The following is a 22,941-nucleotide window of genomic DNA, read 5'->3' on the forward strand; positions in this document are numbered from 1 at the left end:
GGCCATGTGTTGTTAGGTTTGCTGTGGTACCATGCTCTCTCTGTTCTCAGATGACGGTCTGGAGAGTGGTCATTTAGGGGTTTCAGAGTAAAGTGACCAACTATAGACAACATGCCACACTTTTCAGATTTTTAATAATTATAAAAAAATAGAGAAGACCACGCCTTCCTTTTTCTCTCACGTCACAGTCTTGTTCCATTTTGTGTTCAACGTAAAATCTGAATAAAATACAACTGTGGGAATAAAGGACTGTGAATGAGGAAATAAATCTACTATCTAAGCCCACATCACCACTTGAGATTCATGTTCAGACACAGCAGAGCCACGCTCCACTCATGTTGGGAAAGTGTGCGTAAACTCTGGGCTGAGCTCCGGCAAGCCTCTGTTGTGTAACCTGCTGCTGCGTGGGGTCATGTCTGCGAGCTGCAGGGAGTGGTCACCGGGGGTCTTTGATAGCCTATTGTGCCACGACAGGAATGTTTCCAGTTTCTTGCCGTTTCCATTTCCAGTCCGTGCCTTCCAAGGAAAACGTAGTGAGCTTACAGTCGAGAGTGACTGGTCTTATCTTGTCTGCGGTTTCTCCAGCCAGTGATATAGAAGAACAGGTCTTTGTTTGCTGTTCTGGATTTTCCTCCTTACTTTACAAGATTGTTTTCTAATTCACAGGTGAGGGAAGTAAGCAATCTGCTCCTCGGGTTTCCAGCTTGAAGCTCTGTGTGGTGCGCTGTGATTAAAGTTCGGACCATGCAGTGAGAAAGCACTTCTTAGGCTCTGTAAAGGTAAAGAAAAAGCAGGAGGCCATCAGATTCAGAGCCAGACAGGCTGGAATGCAGCCAGGCCTTGGAATGAACAGTTCCCTCACCCCTCCCTCACTAATGTGCCAAATTTTTGTCTCCTTCCCTCTAAAATTGCTGCATTTTTTTCACGGTTTCTCTCCTCGGTTTCCGAGTTTGTGTTCCAGACTGTGCTATTATTTCCAGCTCCTTGGCATAAATTATTGCCTTCTCACATAACCTCAGCCCTTATTATGAACAAGCAAATTATTTCCATTCAGTCCAGACACATAGTCTAGATCTCGCTATATTTGTCTTTCAAAAGACACATTTGTTGTCTTGTCCAAGGAAAACAAGAAAACTGAGAATTTAATGCAAAACAATTGTTTAAAACTGAATATGTTGATTCAAATATCTTATATAGATAAACAATGTCAAACCTAGTTCACTAAGTCAGTTTCTTATAATTACTTTAGAAGTCTTCATCTGCATACTCTGTGATGCTCTCTGGTAAATCTAGCTTTTTTACCTGTACAAGCTAAAGTGGTAAGTTATATGGTTTGTACAGGTACAGGTGACTTAACATTACTAGAAGTACAGCTGCTCCATGAAAGCCTCAGAGGACGTTATAGTGGAAGAACAGCATCATGAAGACCAAAGAACAAAACTGTGGTAACAAAACTTACCAAAACCTGGGAAGAGCATCGAACAGCTGAAAACTTTCGAAGTCTTGGTTGTCCAACTAAATTGACAGTCTGTGTTAGTGGACCATGAATCAGACACGCAGCCAAGAGGTTCATGGTATCTGTTGACACGATACGTATTACTGCAGACTTCACAAACCATTGAAGCGTGGCTTGAGGAAAGCTTTGAAGCAAGCAGAGTTTGCCACACTACAGGGAGAGATCAAACATGGGGAGATACTGTAAAATATTAGACGAAAAAGTTACCTTTTGGCCTACATGCAAAACTTTGTGAATGGAAATATGATTCTACCATGTGAAATACTTCAGACTGGGGAAGTTTGTTTTCATTTTTATACACAACTACCAGATACTTAACCATGAACCTGAATCATATTGCATTCTTTTAACAATGATTGCCATTTTTTCTTACCACTGTTAGTTTTAACTCAGTGGCTCATAATTGTTCCTCTGACAGTCAGCTGCATATGGGATTTACTGCACCCTCATGATCATTCTTTCCTCCCAACTTGTTTTCAAATAAGAACTGTCCCTGCAGCAATGTGTTCGGCTTTGCATCTAAACCACACAAAATATCTAAATGAATATTAGATGCATTGGAGATCTGAAGTCAGGTGCCAGGAGAAAAAGAAAGTTGCAGTAAAAATATATTTCAGAAAAAAGAAGGCTCACATTTAATACAGAAAAACTATGAAAATTGGACAACTGTGTGAGACTTGACTGAGCAAGAAACGATAGACACTCTAATGTAATCCTGCAATAAATGCTTATTTTATGAGACTGATGTTTAGCTCTTTTAGGAACATCAATTGTATTGCTCAATACTGGCTCCTTATTTTGTTCACCATCAGGCACGTAACACAGAGGTTTGACAGGATTGATCAGATCTATGAAATTAAGCATAGACAACTGTGGAGTTATGAAGGGAAATCACAACGCATGAAAATCTGCACATCTAGGTTTGAAATCCAGGGAGGATTTCAAGCTGAAAGTGTGTGTGTGCTTTCCTAAACAGCCAGCTGATGTGTGACCGGGTGTGCAGAGGAGCGTAATATATCAACAACCAACGATGACATACCAGCTATAGACAAACACCTATAATTATGAGAAGTCAGAAAAAGAATACATGGTTTTTGTCAATTTATTTATTTTTTAATCTGAAAAGTGTGGCATGCAGTTATTTACCTGTCCCCTGTACTTTGATCCTCCTAAATGAAACCCAACACAACTAATTGTCTTCAAAAGTGGCTCAAATAGAAAATAGAGTTCACTTACAATCTCAGCTGTTCGATTTGCATTGTAAACACGAGCCACTGAAATATATATGCAAATATATACAAAAACATTGATGTCTGCCTGGTGCTCCTAATTTCTCTCTTTCTCTTCTTACCAGATTCATTTAATTTATTCATAAATTGAAGACATTCTCAGATTGGCACCCAAATAGTCATAAATTCCTAACATTAGGTGCAGATATCCAGCATCCTTGCCTTGGGAGTGACGCTGCACACAAATCATGGCTCAGTATGAGTTTAGTTTGTTTCAGTCAAGAGAAACAAATACAAATTAGCCAAAGTAAAACTGAGTGGATATATGCTTTGATTTTTCTTCTTATTAAAAGATAAGCGGGTACAGCCACTGACTAGATGGAAGATTGTTGTTCAGAATTTTTCTTTTAACAAGACAATGCAGATATTTGAGAATTTAAAAAAGTTTAAATCGCCTGTTTGATATTTAGACAATCCACTGTAGAGAAAGTACTTTAACATACAAAAGTACTATTGGGAAATTCCCTCTGATCAAAGTACCACTGTGAAGCATTTTGGACTTGTTGAATCCTGCAGACAGCTGGATTTGGACCCCAGCTTGTTTTTCTCCTGCAGTGATGTTTCCATTTAGCTTGACATTGTTTCAAATAAGTAATTCTGTGGAGTACAGAGCGAGTCATGTACCCTTTTGCTGATGAAAGAATGTGTGTTCGCTGAAATAAAACTTTATTTGGACCACCTTTGTTTTTGCACTGTATTTATACGAGGAACCTTTTGGTTCCCAAATATCAGAGCTTAGCGTCAGCTGGGAGTCTTCTCGGTTTTGCTTTGGTGTCACTTCTCCAAGCTGTTTTTTTTTATAGAATTATACAATGAGAATATTCTGCAAGTGTTCAGGTATAAAACATATTTGTTTGGAACATGGATGTACCAAATATGACCAAATCCCTGCCTGTGTGTCACCAGCTGACTCAATGGCTCTCAGCCAGTTCCTCTAAATCCAGACTTCAGTTCTTCTTGTTGCCCGACTGCTTCTACTGTAAGTCATGCGTTAACGCTGCAATGCTCCTGCGCCTCCAGGAGGTGTCAGGCTGACACACATCACATTGCTGCACACGACTAGAGTGAAAATAAGCCTTCAGGGTAAGATTCCCCCACATTCTCTGACAGCAAGCAAACAAGCATCAACCATAAAGTGGAAACCTATTGATTTTGACAAGCTACTAAAAAAAGGACAAACAGGGCTAGTTGAGGAAAGTGGACATCTGAGAAGCAGCCCTGACTCTGAGGCATCATCAGTGGTGGTGGTCGAGACGAGAAGGGCAGATGGAGAGAGAGAATCTAGGGTAATTGCAGGAGAGGAGGAAAGAGAATTGTAAATAATAGACGACATTCAGGAACTCCTTGTACGCCGGGTTTTTCCTTGAGCAACTGCAGTGCGTAAAAATACACATAAACACACAGCCTGGGTGTCCCTTACACATAAACGTAAGGATCCCAGGATGATAAATATGCTGGAGCAGACGCTAGTCCAACACAGCAGCTAATTGCATGCATCATTTCCCACTGCTGCTGGATATAAAAAGCTTGTCACATGAGAACAAGGGACAGCATTTTGTCTTAACAGCATCTATCTTTCTCCCTCGTTTCCACCCACCAACCTACAACTTTTCCCTCCTCAAAAAACAAACGTTGCATAGAATCCCTCTCTCCACTCTTGATCTTCATCCTTCCCCACCCGTTTTTTTCTGTCTCTCTTTCATTTCCCTGACTCCTCTTCACACTTCCAGTGAACCATTACTCTTTTATTTTCTTTCATTCTTTCCTTCTCCCTCACTCTAACGGGTAGTTTTGTAACATGTGGTTTCAATTACCGCGGACAGAAACACACTCCAGCAGCAGTTGGCTTCAGCAGAGCACAAAATGAAGACAACAGTTTAAAAGAAGCAATGAACTGTGACGTACTGAAGAGGAAAATCCCCTCTTTTAAAGCAGTTATCTGCATCTGTGCGTGAATTCCTTTTTGAAATAAGCCAAATGTCATTTTAGAAGCTGAAACCGATTAAAGACCATTTACAACCACAACCAAAATAAATTGTGTGCATTTTGTGTTTTGTTTTAAATAACAAATTTAAAAGGGCATTTTTCTTTTTAGTCACGTTTTTGAGGCAAGATATGCAACTTGTCACCGTCCAAGGCTCTAAACAGAAAATGGATTGCGTTCTTAAAAAAGAGAAAGATGCCTTTTTAATGGGAATATATTGATTAGAGGTGTGGCTGCTTTTAGTGACTCAAAACGACATCAAAAAGTGAGTGAGTGATTTTGTTACAAAGGTCAAGGTCAAATATGTTTAAAACAAAATACCGTACTTTGACCAAAGTGCTGTAAGATATATAAAGTAAACAAAAAAAAATATTGCAATATGCATCAACTATTAAAAACAAAGCAAGACATAAATTGAAGTCATCAAAAAATAAAATCAGGCGCCATAGAGAGTAAATGGGTCTTAAAAAGCAATTTTAAAAGTGTGTACTAGCTAGGACAGCGCTCCACTTTATTCTCACACCTTCTGGTTACTCGACCTTTATGCTCTGTCAGGGCTGTATAGAAACCTTAGGACTGAGTAATAAATCCGAAAACAAACAGGGGAAATGATAGGGCAGGAGTTATATTATAATGCCTCTTAAATGTAGTTAAAAGACGGCCCACACCACTCTGGGCTAATTGCAGTTAAAGGTCCTCTTCAAATTGAAGGGTTTGAATCACAGGTTTCCTGTTGTAAACACTTTTGCATCAGAATCATGAAGCAATTGGAGTTTTATATGTAATGGAAGGAACAACCCAAACCTGAAACAAAAGGACTCAGCAGAGTACATACCACAGCTGGACTGATGGCTCGAGAAGGCAGTCAACAGGCTGAGGGTTGTTGGTGAACCTAAAGCTATTCAGGTCAGATAATTGCTTCTTTTACTGAAGATGTTTCTTTTTTCTGTGAATAGAAAAATCTGCCAATGTCTACAGAGCCCATTAAATCAGAAAACACTTTCTCCATACATTCTTCCAGTTTATTTCACCTTGATAATTAGCTTTAGCATCGTAAGTCTTTATTTTTATTTTTTTGAGTCTGAATAATATGAAGGGTTGCACCTGTGTTCTGATCAAATCAGTATTTTAACTTCACATACATTCCAGTCCTCAGATAATGATTTGACTTCTATGTTGTTACACCTTAGAGTAAAGAACAGGCTTCTTATGTGGAGAAAAGTGAGATTTACACAACAGCTGCACAGTTACTGAATATATTGCCGGATACTCTGGTGACACAGTTGTTGGGAGAAATGGGAATGGGAGTAACATCGCTGGTTTAGAATGGACCAAAAATTACAAGGTGTCTCTGAAAGTTGCCTGAAATTTAAAAAGCAGTCATTTGTTGCCTAAATTTCATAAATTGCAGATAGACTGATTTAAAGATAGAGAGCTTGTGTGTTGATTGTTGAGACTCTAACCTACTACACTCATATATATCTTTATATTATAAACTCAAGGGAAATATTTCAATATAAAAGCCATTTTTAAATTGCTTGAAAAGAGACTGCCTTAACACTGTTATTCTGCAATTTACACAGAACCCAGGAGCTGATACACAGATAGTGACAGGTACAAGAAAAGTGGCTGATACCAGAAAGGATGTCTGTGTCTCCAAGATAACATTAAACAGAAGGTGATGCATTTTAATTCAGCTCAGCATCATTACTGCAGATAGAAAAGCAACAGACGTGCTGACGGGAACATGATAGGAGTTGTCTGTGTCATGTGTTGAAAGGCTGTTTCATGCTACTGAATTTGCTTTGTTGGGGTGTGTGCGAGTGTGTGTAAGTGTTAGGAAGCAGATGACGAAGACGGTGAGGGGCAGCCGTCTTTGCGAGCGGTCGATGTATCAAGAGAGAGATTAGTGTCAAGAATCTCTTCCCTTTGCGTTTGACCTTGTCTCGCGTTGGCAGGCCGTGTCATAAATCAAACATGTTGTCACACGCGGATTGTGTTGCAAGCATGTGAGTGTGTGTTTGACAAGGCTGCAGCTGACCGTTGTTGTCATTATTCCTCCGCTAAGGCAGAGATCATCTGTGAAGGTATGTTTTCAGCACGCTGGGTTGATCGTTGTTTTTGTCAGCAGGATCAGGAGGGGAGGGAACTGTTGGGTTGAATTTCACGACAGACATGTGGAACGGTTTGTAAAAGTGTTCATTTTGAAATTAAAAAATACATATATATTTTTGTTGTTAAAGGAAGAAATATAATGCTTTTCAAATAGATATCTCAAACTTGTTTGGCTTCAGGTTTGGAGTTTGGATATGCTTTGAACTAAACCACTACTTTATATCAGTCCATTACATTACATAGATTACATTGAGGTCTGTTGTTAGGCTCTTTAGCCTGTCACAGAGTGCCACTAAAATTAATTAAAATAAATAAACAAAATGGAACACAAACATAAAAATAAGATGGTGACTGAAGCTTGCAGATACATTGCTGCATATAGTGAACAAATCCACTTGGCAGGTTACCAAACCAAACAAAAGTGAAAGCAGAAGAAGAACTGGAATAAAGTTTATATGAACATAGTACAAAAAGTCACAGATCAACTAATCGTTGTTCAATAAAAAAAAAAAAAGGAAAATAGTAACCAGTTTGTCATTCCCAGTTTCTGTGGACATGTGACTGCATGAGTAAATACACAAAAACTGAATTTTATTGAATCATTTTGCATTCTCTGCTCGATGTGAAGAAATCACACAGCAGCCTGACAGCCAGAAGGGGAAATCTGCTGCAGAATCTATCGCTGTTCTGCTTTGGAGGCTTCGATTCCTCTTTCCAGAAGCCAGCAGAGAGAGCAATCCGTGGTGAGGGAGCAGGGATCTTTAATAATATTATCAGCTAAGGACAATTGGCATTTTAACCAATGCTATGAATTTGATGCAAATTTGTGTTAATCTTTCTCAGTTTTTATAAAAAAAAACAAAAAGAAAAACTATTTGAACTGATTTTGTTTTGCTTGAAGAGTTTTGAGTTAATCTGGGAGTTTATTTGCTTTTTATTCAAATTATTTATTTCCTGCTTTCAATAGTTAAGGATAAATTAATTGTTTTATATTAGAGTCGCATTTACAAAATTCAGTACTTGGATACATATTTTAGTCATTTTAGGGCACTACGTGTGTTCTTATGAATTAAGTTCCTTAAAGTATTTCATGCTTTTGAATAATAATTGATTAAATAAATTATTGTTCTTGTTTAGATGTTCATAATAATCCAGGTGGTACTGCAGTCACATGAGAACGCCAGTAAACTTGACAATCATGAAAAAACGTTTTGTGTGGCAGAAAACACTGAAAGACAAATCACCCTGAGCAAATCTTCCAAATTGTAAAACATGGTGGTGGCAATTTTATGATGTCGATATGCTTTTATTAAAATTGGTCAGAGTTGGGGCGTGCTGTGGTGGCGTAAGGGATAGCACGACCCACATTTGGAGGCCTTGAATCCTGGCCGTCGTGGGTTCAATTCCTGGACCCGGCGACATTTGCAGCATGTCTTCCCCCTTTCCTGTCAGCCTACTGTCATACAGGGGACACTAGAGCCCACAAAAGACCCCCTGGTGGGGGAAAAAAAAATAAAAAATTGGTCAGAGTTGCAAAAACTATTGGAAGCTGCAAAAAAACTTTAAAATGTGGAATTGGTGCAAAAGGCTACGTTTTTCCATGTAGGGTGGGTAATTGTTTGTTTTTATTGGTCTGAACAGAACTTTGAGCTGCTTTCAGTATGAAGGGAGCTTTGTAACTAAAATTGATTTATTTATTTATTTATTGATTGATCAAAACACATTTAAATGTTAGAATGGCCCAGTCAAAGGCCAGACCTAAATCCCTTTGAAAGTCTGATTGATCTATAGATGTTCTCCATGTGATCTGATTCAGTCTGAATAACTTTACTAAAAGAAATTGGGGGATCCTTAGACTTAAATGTGATTGTCTAACACATAATACCTCAGTAAATTATACTCAATAACTTGCCAAAATATAAATAAAAATGTTGAAGGCTCTGTAAGTTCACTTTTCTTCACAAGTAGAAAACATGAGGATCAGGATGAAAACACCAGAATGCCAGCATGAAGCATTGGTAACCACGTCTGAGTGGAAATACGGTGACTCACTTAAATGTCTTAGAGCCCATCGGACACTGACTGACTCAGAATGACGGGCAGATGGACGGAGAATAGAGTTAAAGAGTGGAGAATAGGTTAATAACAATTGTCAGTTTGTCAGCAGCAACTGCACCTATCAATAAAGTATATGCAATTTTATTTTTTTAAACAGAAATGGTAGATGGTAAATAAATAAAAACCCAATGTGCATGCGTAGAGAAGCTAGATTTTGGATGACTTGTTATTTCTGGCAAGTCACACATTCAATTGAAGCCAAAAAAAAGAAAAAGAGCGATGCCCCCTTTCGTCTCATTTCTATCTCAATCTCCCCAAAGTGACTCTCCCTTTATCCGTCAGATGCCTCCGTCCATTCTGGAGTGCTAATTTATGTCACACACCTCTCCTGCCACATGACTTCACTGTTCCCTGCATCCCTTCCCGTCAGATCAGTCCCCCCTCTCACTCCCCACCCCCAATCTGCCAACGTCTTCTGCTCTTCCTCCCATCTGTCCTGGTCTTCCTCCTTTCCCTCGTCTCTGCCGACATTAATCAACAAAACATGACAGACTTGACCACACATGCAACATCCACGTCCTACCAGGTTAGATAGATAGATAGATAGATATAGATAGATAGATAGATAGATAGATAGATAGATAGATAGATAGATAGATAGATAGATAGATAGATAGATAGATAGATAGATAGATAGATAGATAGATAGATAGATAGATAGATAGATAGATAGATAGATAGATAGATAGATAGATAGATAGATAGATAGATAGATAGATAGATAGATAGATAGATAGATAGATTGAGTTTTATCAGTTCAATTTGGGAATATTTGCTCACGTTTCACAGTAAAAGATTGTGATTGATTCAAATGACCACATCCAAACACAAACATTATCTGTTAGATTCCATGCTGAGCTCACTTAATCCAAAACGATAATGCATTTTTTTGCATATTTGAATGTACGCATTGTTTCACTGTAATATAGAAAAATAAAAACAATTTTCATCTTAAACTTTAAAGTAGAAAACAGAAGATTTAGGACCAAGCATAACTGATGCTCGGTGTTTCTCTTGTTCAACCTTTTCAAACTTTTGTTCCATCTGAAGGAAAATGACCCCAGAGCATGATGCTGCACATTTTACTGTGTGTATGTTTCTCTCTTAACATTTGTGCAGTGTTATTATTTTTTTATTGCCAAACAGACCAAAAGTTGTAGTCCATTATTCTTCAGATGATAACATGTTTTCAGGATTTTTGAGATTGCTGTTTCCAGGGAAGAAGTTCAACTGGATGTAAGGTGATTCCCAGAACAGCTGAGGAGCTCACAGAGACCCAACCAGTTGACACATAACAAGACCAACTTGCAATTAAGGCACTGAAGCTGAATCCTTAATAACATCCAGCTGATTACAGGATGAATTTAATCTTTTTTTTCCCTTTGCAGACACATTACATTTTAACAACGGATGGATACATTTTTGACAGCCACGGTATGTTCTGCTCCTTTCTCACTGTCCAGACTGTGCCTGCAGCTTTCAGGCTGCAGAAGGCTCATAAACAGCTAGTGCTAATTTGTAATCAGCAAGAGAGAAGGGAAATGACCAGAAAGAGACAAAAGGGGTAATAATGGGCGATGTTAGGCGTGGTTGCCTTGAGATAGGTCAAATAAAGAGGGAAGGGAGGCGTAAATGATGAAGAGATACTCCAAAGTGAGAGACAGGTGCAGAGATGACTCAGATGATAATAAAAGAGACTCTGCATCAGTCTGACTGTAAAGGAGAATCCTATGGTGGTTCTTTTTTTTTTTTTTGCTTGTGGGTATACGTGCAGTTTTTTTTTAGTGGGGACGTGGGAGGCAGGGAAAGAGGGGGAGAGGGAGGTGGAGTGTGTGGAGAGAGCCGCTGCGGTGCATTGTCAGGCTGAGCGCACGCAGGAGAGGGAGACAGAGAGAGAATCCCCCATTTTAGCTCAACAATATTACAGCAGTGCAGCGATATCTACAACAATGGCAGTCTGGCACTCTCAGCATTGTGCTATCGATCCAAGCAGTGGAAACCCAATACATGCACACGCTCTCTGATTTTTATTTTATTTTATTCATTATCTCGCATGCAGTTCTCAGATGAAATTGAGGGGAAAGATCTGCAGAAATTCTCACTGAACACGCTCAGTGGTGCAGGTAAGAAACTGTTGGTGATCATGACGGCAGAAATCTGTGAAAATTTCACGCGATATGTGTGTTTTAAATCATCGTGGCGATGTCTTGCATCCTTAATTTAGTCTTAATCTGCTCCCCGCAGGCACACTGACTTACTAACCGGATCTCTTCTAAGACACCGCACTGGAGACGGAGAGCACGAGTGAGGGAGAGAGCCATCGAGCAAGCGCAAGAGGAGGGGAGAGGAAAAGAGAGAGCACAGCAGAGTAAAAAGAGGAAAAAACAGAGGAGGAGGAGGAAGAAGAAGAAGCAGAGAGAAGGAGAAAGTCGCGGGAGGAAGGAGGAGGAGAATGCTCGGCGTCTGGGCAACACTTCCACGCTTGTGTCCAGGGCCTTTGTGAATACACCATGGGATGCATCGGCTCCAGGAGACTGAGTAAGCAGCTCTTCTTTCCTCTCTCTGACTGCGGGATAGAATAGAGGGGGTGGCCGGGGTGATGATGGGGGAGGAGGAGTAGAGAGCGGAGACAGAGGGGGGTCCTGCAGAAGCATGCAGGGGGTTCTGCGTGCTTTTTTTTTCATTCTTGGTGTGTGTATGCGTGTTTGAGAGAAAGTGGCTTGTTTTGGAAAGCTGTACCCATGGAAGCGGTGCACATAGCATACTGGTAAAGGTGTCACTGACAATATTTATTAAAATCTGTGTGTTTGTGTGTGTGTGGGTGTGTGCGTGCGCGTGTGTGCGTGCGTGTGTGTGGGTGCATCCCCGCATCTCCCTGCGTCCCCTCTCTTCCCTGCCTCCATCCTCACTCAACCCTTGATTTATGATGCTGTTTGGCAGTATGTATATGTGTGTGAGTGGGAGGCAGAGGCACGGAAAGCGGAGAAAGGCGTGGGGAAAGCTGTGGTAGTGCTTATTTATAGATAGATATGGCTTGGAGGGAGAGAAAAGAGGAAACGGGGCAATGCAACAACACTGTTTTTTGTTATTTATGCAAATAATCGGGACGGATGAGAAGGAGGTAAAGAAAGGAGATGCAGGCGTGCAGGAAGGAGGAGGGAGGGGACAGGCGGATGGCGATATATAGAAGAGGTGGAAGAGGGAGGGGCAAACGCGTGCAGGGGAGTGTGTGTGGTGCTGATGGGATTTTTCAGGTGAGGACAGTCCTGGACAAACCCACGTTAAGTACAGCAAAGCAACATCAAGGCTGCTGCTTACAGAGGATGAAGTGTGAAGGTATCATTACAGGTAAACAGTCATTGTTTACATGGAAATGGTTCCCGTACGTTGCACTTCCAGATCCACCATAACTGTGAAACCTGAATCACAGTTAAAAGAGAGAGAAAGAAAGAGGAAGAGAGAGACAAAGAAAGAAAGAAAGAGAGAGAGAGAAATCCCTTCACTGTTGTACACTAATGCTTAAGTCAGCACTTCCAGGAACCAAAAAGTGGAACCTTGTTTTACAATAAATACGCTTACAATGGGGCAGTTGAAAAGGTGGCGCTAAAAGGAGATAACCCTCTAAAGATCTTTTTTTTTGTATAACAAACTGATGGCATTTCTAAGCTTCTGAATATTCTACTGAGGCCTTAATATTTCATTGCAAACCACCCAGAACCAGATTCTCCTTGAAAGATCTCTTACAGAGGTCAAGAGAAGAATCAGGAGAGTTTTTCCATTTCTCAAAACTTTCGAAAGACTTCAGCAGGTGGAGGTGTTCCTTGAAAATAACGGCTAATGCACTTAAATATAATGGCTTTCATGCCTACACTGCACAAGACTTCACTGCTAAAGAAAAAGCATGCCAGAGCGCATCTAAAGTTTTCGGAAGACGATTTTAGACAAATCAATTAAATCCTTGGAGAATACAGTCTAGTCTGATCAGACCAAAATGTAGCTATTTAGTTGTCATTCAACACACCATGTTTGAAGGAAAAATGATACTGCACATCACTCCTCAAACCTCTTGCCAAAAGTGAAGTTGAAAAGAAGGAGCATTGTGTTCTGCAGCTGTTTTGATTTAGCTGCAGGACGAAGGACTAGAGAAATGTACCAAAGCACTTCAGATAATGAAACAACAAAATGAAACAATTGTGGCAAGAAAATGATCTCAAACATGCAGCACAGGAAGCAGTAAACTCCAGAAAGAAAATAAAGCTGCTGAAACATCACAGTGTACCACCCAGCTTGAATCTAAAAGAAATAAATAACTGAAAAGTAGCCTTTATAAGCTTTAAAAAAATCTAAAACATTTTGTGCAGAACAAGAGATCAAACATGCAGGTAAGAAATCAGTGTCACTGATTTCACAACGCAGGAGACACCTTAAAGTTGTCACCGTCAAAAACGGCTTTTTCCTCTTACATAAAAACTTAATTCACAAACTAGCTTGTTTGATTTCTTTGTATGTTTGAAGGACTTGAATAGTTGTCGATTTATTCTGTGTATTTAGTGTCAGTAGCCATAACAGAAATATATTTAATAAGACAAACATTGAAGTGATCAATGCTAATTTTTCCTACTGTATTTACAGCAAAAAACAAAAAACAAAAATACAATTCAACATTTTGTCAGGATAGTGTGGTTTATTTATTCAGTCCTAACTAAATGTGATGAAGAGGATCTTAAAAATAACCTGGATTTGCAAGTTCAGAAAACAGCAAGAGGACTGCATGACACAGTTAGGAAACCAGGTGTGAACTGAATACAGCAAAAACAGCAGAAAATAATAAATATATAAAAAAAAAACCATCACAGCAGCCTGGGCTGTCCAGAAAGCTTTATGTAGCGCCTTTCAAAGGACAGGAGGAAGCTGGGACCTTCTATCAAAACACGGGTCAGACCAGAGTGACTCCAGCTGCAGGAAATAATGTGACTGAAAGACACTTTTAAATTTGTTCTTGTGTTTTTCTTATAAAAGCACAGAGGATATTCACAAATAATGACCACTGTTTTATAGGTTATGCATAAGTGATCATTTGCAACTGCTGCATTGTTCCAGAACACCATCCCACTGTGTCTGTGCATCTGGTTGGTTTGTAGCCCTCAGTTTTCAATAAATATTCCAAGCACTGTAATGCACCACAGCGTAGCATGAATATGTAAACAAACAGCACTTAAGAGAACAACAATCCACTGTTATCAAGCCGCTTAGGTCCCTGATTCCCTGTGAAGCAGCGGAATCAGCAGCAGTCCTGCCAGTCTGCAGGCGTGGCTGTGTTTATCCTGAGTGAGAATGGCTTTAGTGTGCTCTATTGATCGGCCTTCTCAACTGCAGTCCACGCTGCCAAGTGGAGATCAACAGGAGCAGCAGCAGGCAGAAGGACTGCCCCTGTCTGTCTGTCTGTCTGTCTGTCCAGCTCCATCATACCATGAACTGTGTTCACCTTCCAGGGTCAGAATTTGTAAAATAAACGTGTATTGTAGTAACAGGGACCTCCATAAAGGATGAGAAGTTTCACATCAGTAGGGAACAAATTACATACGGCCAATGAGATACATCAGTTGGCCACAACTGCAGCTGTGAGGATTTTGCTACAACACTCTGTTCTTTTTTCAGCATTCATATCTAAGGTTGTGGTTATGAAACAACACCGGTCGGCATCTACATGTGGTGGGTTGAATATGATGTTTTCCAGCTACTATGAAATGACTCCATGTTAACATTCCATGTAAGTCCTCCTTCTTTTCCCATTGATTATATTATAAAAACAAAACAGTAACATAACTTTACCAGAAAGGTCCACAGTGGCAATCAATATTGAAATCCAACATGGCTGCCTTGCATGTGAAATATATTAACAGCTGTGGAGAAAAAACCCCCAAAAGTTTATTTGTGCTTCTTAAAATATGCAATCAATTAAGTCTTTCCTTCACACAATATACAACGTCCACCAGTAAACATGTTGCTACAGTATGTGAGTACAACATAAGGAAATAGATGTAGATAGCTTGTGTTTTTACCAGTTAGCCTGGTCAGAATGGTCAATTAGCATCCCACTGATTATCAAATTTAGGGTTTGGAACATATTCCAACAAACTGAGTGAAAGGTTATTCAGAGTCAAATGAAAGCCATCGTCACTTGTTTCAGGTTCCCTGGGAGTTCTTGAAGTTGCCCCCTCTTTTTACTACTTACATTTACCGCTGAACAATTACTTCTCCAGCTTAGCACTTGAATTACCAGAGAAGGGTCATTTGACATTTCTACTATTGGAGCCCAGAGGAGGTCGAAATCCCTGGTAATGCTAGTGTTAGTAGTACGACTGCCCCTACAGTGAGAGAGCAACAACAAAAATCCACTTGAATGACTCAGACAGGTCCAGAAAAAGTCATATTTTCCTCAGATGTGCTCTAAAGTCCCCCAGCTCCCAATCTGATGGGATTTGGTTGCAACTTCAGGAAGTATGACCCACCAATACCACAGCAGATACAGCAAAGCCCAGAAAACGTCTTACAGGATTTAAACGCTTTCATGCCTCATTTAAGGAATGTGTTACCTCTACCACCTGTAGTCAAATCTTACAAAGGCCTGGTACTAAGCCTTAAATCTTGGCTATTGAAGAAGAGAAACATGGATAGTGTGCCCAAGAACAAGGAGGGAATAAATCCTGCAACTGTCCCTTTTCACCCTCGAGTGTTTTTTGACCGTGCCTTGAATGCTTAGAAGTTTTAGGCCACAAAGAAAAGGACAACAAAAAATAAGGTTGTCAAATAAGACATAACAGCTTGTTGTTTAATTTATAGTTTATTAAATCTTTCATGGACTCACATGACAAATAGACTTCTTTGGAGTTGTGACACCGGATTGCTTCGAAATTGCATAAAACTTGGTTGAGAGTATAAAATAATTGGATCCAACCGTGATCCACGTTGTTTGCAATAAAATTCTTAGTTTTTTCTTTTGCTTTGCCATCCAGTGCATGAAAGAGCCTGCATCAATCCATCACAAGGTGAAGGGCTGGAGATGCAGCAGACAGAGCTGAACGTTTTTCATAAACTTGTCGAATCAATACAATAATTACCACCTATATGAATCAGGAAGACTGCATTACATTGATTCTACTTGTATCTGTCAGATTACGCTCCTGCATGGAAATAGAGCAGCATCAGTTTAAGACTGTCACAACCACATAGCAATTATTGCATTTCTGAGAGCTGGAGCCGTTAATTCTATTAGCAATCGCTGTGCAAAAGAGCTGCACATCAGCAACGTTTTCTCTGCTCCTGCTTATTGGTGCTACACCTGTGAGTGCTTGAAACATTAATCATTGTTTAATTTGGGTTTGCTGTGTTTAGAATGACTGTAACTGCGATGTTTTAGGCTGTAGGGTTGACGTCGTAGATAGAAAAATGGGTTAATGTCTGTGGAATCCTTTAAGTGGACGATTATCTGCCCTCACCTACTTGCTTGGAAATGCACCGGTTCCATAAAAGAAATCAAGATCTGAGAACCTTTTTAATCAAAGGAAAATACAAGGTTCAGTTCAATATAGGTATCTGTTCAAATTAAATACCATAGAAATTGTGTAGCTAAAGTTCTTAAATACATAAAAGATTCAAGAAAATCATTTTATTTCTCTTAGAGTTTTGATTATTCTTATCCGTATTAACTAGCAATATCCATGTTTGCTCATGTGTATTAATGTATTGGTGCATGGACCAGCGAATTACCTCTACTTTACATCTCTCTTGGGACAACCCTCTTGCTGATATATTTATGCTTTGTGTGGGTGTGAATCTAGCAAAAGCGTCTCTGCTGCCTTAACAGCTTCAACTACCTCACTCTGCTTTTTTTCCCTTTTTTCTCTTTTTTTTTTTTGTCGCAGCGTTTCAGAGAGGGATTCCCTGCCATTAAATTAAGAAGCAAAACACACACTTTTGCCATCTCACACACTCAACTTGATGGACAGCATTTGCCATTTTCGAGTCCGCCTGTAAACTGGCAGATCTGGTGGAGGCGTAGGCTAATTGACAGGCTTCTCTCCAGGTTGGAAAAGCCTTGTGAGAAGAAACGCGCCGAGGCAAAATGCCTCGGAGATGTGGTATCCCAGGAGCACGTTGGCATGTGTGTAGGTGCATTCGAACATTGCTCAAGGACTCCAGGAGATGCATCTGCTGCCCTCTAACCAGATACCACTGTATGTGAGGGGTGGAGCAAATTGCGTGTGGTTGTGAGAGGACTGCACACACCCTTGCATGTATCATTTTGTGCTTCGGATCAGAAATGAGAGGCCTGTGTGTGGGTGCACGATGGCAGGCGTTCTGTAAACACTGTGACTCAGGCTCTGAGTGAGTTATGAAATTTGAAACATAATGCTGTCATGTAGAAATTTCATCTCTACTATTTGATCTGTGCGTAAAAGCATGGTGTGTGTAGTTATATGCATTTGTGCGCCTTCAGTGTGTGACCAGCACTTATTGTTTCTGGAATATCTGCAACCGCTAACCACTTTACAGCAGATTAAACAGAACGCTTATGTTCTCAGTGATGGGTAATCACTTTCTGAATGTCAAAGAGAAAAATAAGCTTTGTGCATCTACAGACAGAAACTTTTGGTCTTTCTTCTTTGGAAAATGTCTCTATTGCAGTCAAATTTGTAAATATTATCAAGTCTTTTGATAATAATAGTCCTGCTTCTGAGGATTGTTTTCCTGTATCTATTTGCATCAGGGATGTGAAATTAATTTTCCTAGAGGGTCACATAAGCAACTGTCACTGGTGTTGAAGTCTAGACCAGTGGCTGAACAGAATTTCCCAATTGTATCTTTGATGACAAGCTGTAAGTGAAATTCTTAACGTCTTTGGTAACACAACACATTGGAAGTGAAAAAAAAATCTAATGTGATCCATATTTCTGACTGCTTAAACTTTATTTGAGTTAAATTAAATAACTGTTTTTACAAAAGCAATTGTTGAATTAGCACAGCCTCATATATGTTGATTATCCAGTTTCTATTTTTCTGAGAACAAGCCTGACGCAGTTTGCTTTTTTTCTTACAGTTTTACGGTAGCACATCGGCTTAAATTCAGCTTCTGTTGATAAATTCATGCTGATATAGCAAAATAAAGACCTGAGCTTAAAAACTAAAGCTGTGTTTACAAAGTAAAAGAGGCATATTGGAGTTATGGGACATAAAACATGTTTGATTTCTGGTTTTTATACTCGCCAGCTCTTAATCTTAAGAGGTGGATGTGACCCACATTGACTCAGGTCTGGTATCTAGTTCCCTCCAACTTCAGGCATCTCCCTGCTCCCAGCTGCATCCTGCAGCATTATATTGCCACCACCATGTTTAATGGTGTGTATGCATGTAATCTAAGTACAAAAATGTTGGCCTCATCTGGCCAGTGAACCTTCTTTCATGTCCTCAATACAACTTATGTGACATTGAAAATGGGACTGCTTAAGATTTTGTTTGACAATGGAAATCGTCACTCTTAAAGCCCAGCTTTTTAGAGTAAACAAGTAATAGTTGTCAACAGATTATTGGCTTTTTCTCTAATTAACATTCTCCATAACCTGTCAGTTTAGTTGGTTGTCAATAAACTGTATGAGTTTGCATATTATCATAATAAATCAGGGATTTATCACTATGTTACTGAATTTGGAAATGATGCTTTGCAACCTCTGGCAACTGACAGCATTGTTATTGTCTATTTATTTGCATCAGGGATGTGAAATTAATTTTCCTAGAGGGTCACATAAGCAACTGTCACTGGTGTTGAAGTCATTTCACTTTTTAATCAATAAGAGCATGAATAATCATCAATAGATTTTTATAAATAAAGACTTAATGCAGTTATTGTTTGCTGTAGACTGGTCCAGTCTATCTAGTAGCCCAGTAAAACAGAGGTGAGTTTTATTTTTAGAGCAAAGTTTGCGTCTGAGGCTTCTCTGACTGCATGCAGTGAGAGATGAACTGCTGAAAAGACTGTTTTAAATACTTTTATTGTAACTTTAGTCCTTAATTAAACAAATACCACAACATAGGAATACAATCTTAAGTCTGTCTTGCCTCTGCTACTTTTAAAAACGTTGTGATGTAACACAGGCTGTAGCTTTTCTGTCACCAGACTGTAGTACTGAGCACCAGAATCAGGATTGCTGCTCCGGAACATCTTTCAGTGTTGGTGGAGGTCTCATGTTGTGTTTGCGTATCTCAGTAAATGCATAATGGTTTTTCTGAGCGGACTGTGTCTCCAGGCTCTTTTAGCTCAGTTTCATCCACCAAACTCTTCTGACCATCTGGGCTGAGGACCTCAGCTGTGTTTTTGCTGAACTCTGTGCCTCACTAAGTCGGCATCTGCACACGGCGCTGCAAGAGGGCTGCTATCCAAAACCACTGCTCCGCCGTGGCAACCAGCCTTGCTGCAGCTGTCACGGTAAACAAGCACCAAGCCCCCCCACCCCCCTGGTCTCTCGCTGTTGTTGCTGCAGGGCACTTGGAGTAAAAATGACTGATGAAGCTCAAATGTTTCTCACTTCAGCGGGAGCCGTCACAGCACTACAGCTGGAGCCAGAGTTGACAGTGCAGACGCCGAGCATCTCTTTGTTCGCTGTGGACCGTCACATTGCTCCCTCGTTTCCTTTTTGCTCTCCCTTGCTCCTTCTCTTCGCCTGAACTAAGCCCAGCTCCACCATGACCGCAGGGGGGTATCCAGCTCTGCACTGCTGTATGTGGGGAGGAGGAGGGAGCACGCACCAGGGGAAGAGTAGCTGGCTCAGAGCTGCGGTCATGTGCTCTCTTGTTGTTTCCTCAAGGAGGGATTCTGCCTGCTTTCTCTGGGGCAGAATAACACTCACTGAGCTGCTGAGAGCATCACCTGTCCACAGGCAGAGGAGGCTTCAAAAATCTCCTGAAATGATTTTAATTACTGCTGGTCACCAGATGCACTGCGTTGTATTCATAACCTTGACATTTTTCTTATTCTTTAACTTCGATGTCTAACATTTGGATAAGTAGTGCAGCGGAAGTGGAAACAATTGGTGGTTTATATTTTTTTCTTTCAAATAAAAGACTGCAACTATATTGATTGAGTTATGCAACTTTATTCAATACTTTATATGGAAAGCATCTATAAAAATTAATTTCCATGTCTGTTCACAGTTTTTCATTGAGATTTGAGCCTGCTTTCATCCACACGTCTTTTTTTGGTGTCTCTGACTCAATGTTTATGGTTGTTGACCTGCTGGAAGGTGAATCTCCACCCTAGACTTATAGTTTTAGCCTCTACCAGTTTATTTTGAAGGATTGCTTTGTGTTTAGGTGCATCAACCTTCCCATTAACTCTGACCACCTTACCTGGTCACCACAGCATTATGCTGCCAACACTATATTTCACTGTCTGTCAGGAGGATGTGTTCAGGGTGATATATGCCACTCATTGCATTTTGCGTGTAGGTCAGAAATCCATTTGGGTTGAAGTCTTTACACTGGCTCTACATAGCTCAGAAGATAGACTTTTAAATACTTTTTTTAGTTTGCTTTGATAATAACAGTTGCTTAGCACCAAAATACATTAAAGATCTGTTGTTGTTGTTGTTGTTGTTGTGGTAGGAGTCTTTCAAACCTCTCAGGTTTTCTGTTTCTGGTACATGGAGAAGCAGCTTTCAGTTTTTAATCTGGAACAACTTCCAGAAAACTGCAAAGCTGCTGAAACACTGAGTTATTTTAAACCAAAACTAAAATTTGATTTGTTTAGAGCTGTCTTTGATTAATAGTAACTAGATCATAGTTAATTTTAGTCTGAATTACAACTTTCCATTACTTCTCTTTATTTTTCCACTGCTATGTAGTGGTTTTTGTTTGCTTATTGTGTTATTTTTATTATATGGATGACTTTGAATTGCCTTGTTGATGAAATGTGCTCTGCAAATAATCTTGCAGATTATTATGTGCTGTTATTATCACTGTAGAAAATCTGGTCACTTTTCTACAGTGACCAGATTTCTGAAGTTCACAGCTAATTGTTGCTCCTGCAGACTTACTGTTGCCTTCTTGGTTGCCTCTCTGATTAATACTCTCTTTGGCTGATCTGATTTAGGTGGATCGACATATATCGGTTGATATTTTCAGATTACTGAGCTAGGTTAGATGTTCGTGAGATATAATTTTTAGGATTTCACTCTGCTTTAAACTTCTCCTTATCTTTACTTTTATGTTTGCTGTCTGTTTATGTTTGTTCTCTTTTGGAATAAAGTCGGGTGAACATGTGGACACCACTCTTTTAAAACACTTATAAATAAAATATTGTCTTCCCCTTTAAAATAAATGCTAATTTGTTCATCTATCTCATGAAATCCTCATTATGATATATATACAAGTCGTTGCAAAATAGTGGGGAAAACACCACTCTTTTAAAACACTTATAAATAAAATATTGTCTTCCCATAAATGAAATCCTCATTATGATATATATACAAGTCGTTGCAAAATAGTGGGGAAAACTTCAAGAGGCATGAATACTTTTGCAAACCGTCTTGTTTCACAAAAAAAAATCCCTTAAAGTGATTGTCAACAAGGTTGAAACTGAAAGATGCCAGAAAGTGAGCGTTGTCAATACAACACGCTGTGATGATTCGGTGTCACGGCTGAGCGGCCTCTCAGTAGCTGTGTGCTCTGCAGCAGTTCAGAGAACTCTTGGGCCATGTTGGGATTTATGTGCACAGAGAGTGATTGCTAATTTGCTAATTGGCTGAATGAGGCTGATGGATGGAGGGAGGAGAGAGGCTGTGAAAACTCGAGAAGAGGACAGAAGCAGGAGGAGGGAGGATGCGGTTTGAGTGCATAATTAGACTATATGTTGCTGGCAGCTACATGCATGTGGATGGGTATGTTGATGTGTAGTTTGTGTTTTTAGGGCAGAATTGTAACCCAGATGGGTTAAAAATCTAGGACGCTCTCCCTCTGCCTCGGCTGCAAATAATGTACATGATATACAGTTGTGGTCAAAAGTTTACATACCCGCATTGTAGATGTGAGTGCCATTTTATGTTTGTTATTTGAATGTGTTTATATTGTTATTTTTCAATGATGGGATGGTTATGCAACAAATAAATTTATTATCTTCTCTAATCAACAACGGTTCCAAATTATAAATGCAGGCATAAATACATGCATACAATTTTGTTAAATGTCCATTAGCAAGTTGTTTCTGCAACTCATTGCTACCATAAATAAGCTTCTGATGTCATTCTCAGAGTTTTGTGTGGCCAAAATAAATTTTTAATTTGTTAGTTTTTTGGCCCCAATCTGGATTTCAGGCATAATCCACAAATTTTCAACACGACTGAAGTCGAGATTTTAGGAGGGATGTTCAGGATTCAGCCTAATTTATCTATTTTAAATCTAGTTTTGATGATTGTTTATTGGCTTCCACAGTCCACAGTGAAGAAAGCCTTACAGAGAAGTTTAGTGTTGAAGGCAAAGACTGAGCTGTTTGGCTATTCTGAGAAGAAGAACGCTTAGAGAACTCACACCACAGAAAACCTGACCAACTGTCATGTACGGTGTTGGCAGTATGATACTGTGGGGCTGCTTTTGCTACCAGTGATACTGGTGCAAAGTGGATAGAACAATAAAAACAGAAGACTTATTATTTTTAACGCAAACCAAAATTTGCATTTGAATAGATAAATCTTCGTGAATGGAGCAAACATCAACCATGCAGAAAATTTGTTTGGCTCTGCGTCAAACAATTTCAACAAACTGAACCAATTCTGCTAAGAAGATTGGAGAAATATCCTACCAGAATCAAGCCAAAAGCTTATTGATGACGAAACATATATTTGGTCTAAGTTGAGTTGATATTAGGCCTA

At 39.6% G+C, this 22,941-nt stretch overlaps 1 protein-coding gene across 3 annotated transcripts in view; it reads left to right on the forward strand.

Annotated features, from left to right (window-relative positions):
* The first annotated feature begins 9,904 nt into the window (after positions 1-9,904).
* Positions 9,905-22,941, forward strand: part of fam131bb (family with sequence similarity 131 member Bb) — a 29,009-nt gene continuing 15,972 nt past the window's right edge. Inside the window, exons 1-3 of one of the 3 annotated variants that reach the window (XM_044116929.1) lie at positions 9,905-10,456; positions 11,082-11,145; positions 11,267-11,560. In XM_044116929.1, the coding sequence (XP_043972864.1) occupies positions 11,533-11,560 (28 nt within the window). In that variant the 5' untranslated portion in view covers positions 9,905-10,456; positions 11,082-11,145; positions 11,267-11,532. Of the gene's footprint in view, positions 10,457-10,809; positions 11,146-11,266; positions 11,561-22,941 lie in introns of those variants that run through there. The other 2 variants (XM_044116927.1, XM_044116928.1) reach the window with 2 other exon arrangements.

Source organism: Gambusia affinis, linkage group LG05 (genome assembly GCF_019740435.1).
Source record: "Gambusia affinis linkage group LG05, SWU_Gaff_1.0, whole genome shotgun sequence".
Taxonomy (NCBI): Eukaryota; Metazoa; Chordata; class Actinopteri; order Cyprinodontiformes; family Poeciliidae; genus Gambusia; species Gambusia affinis.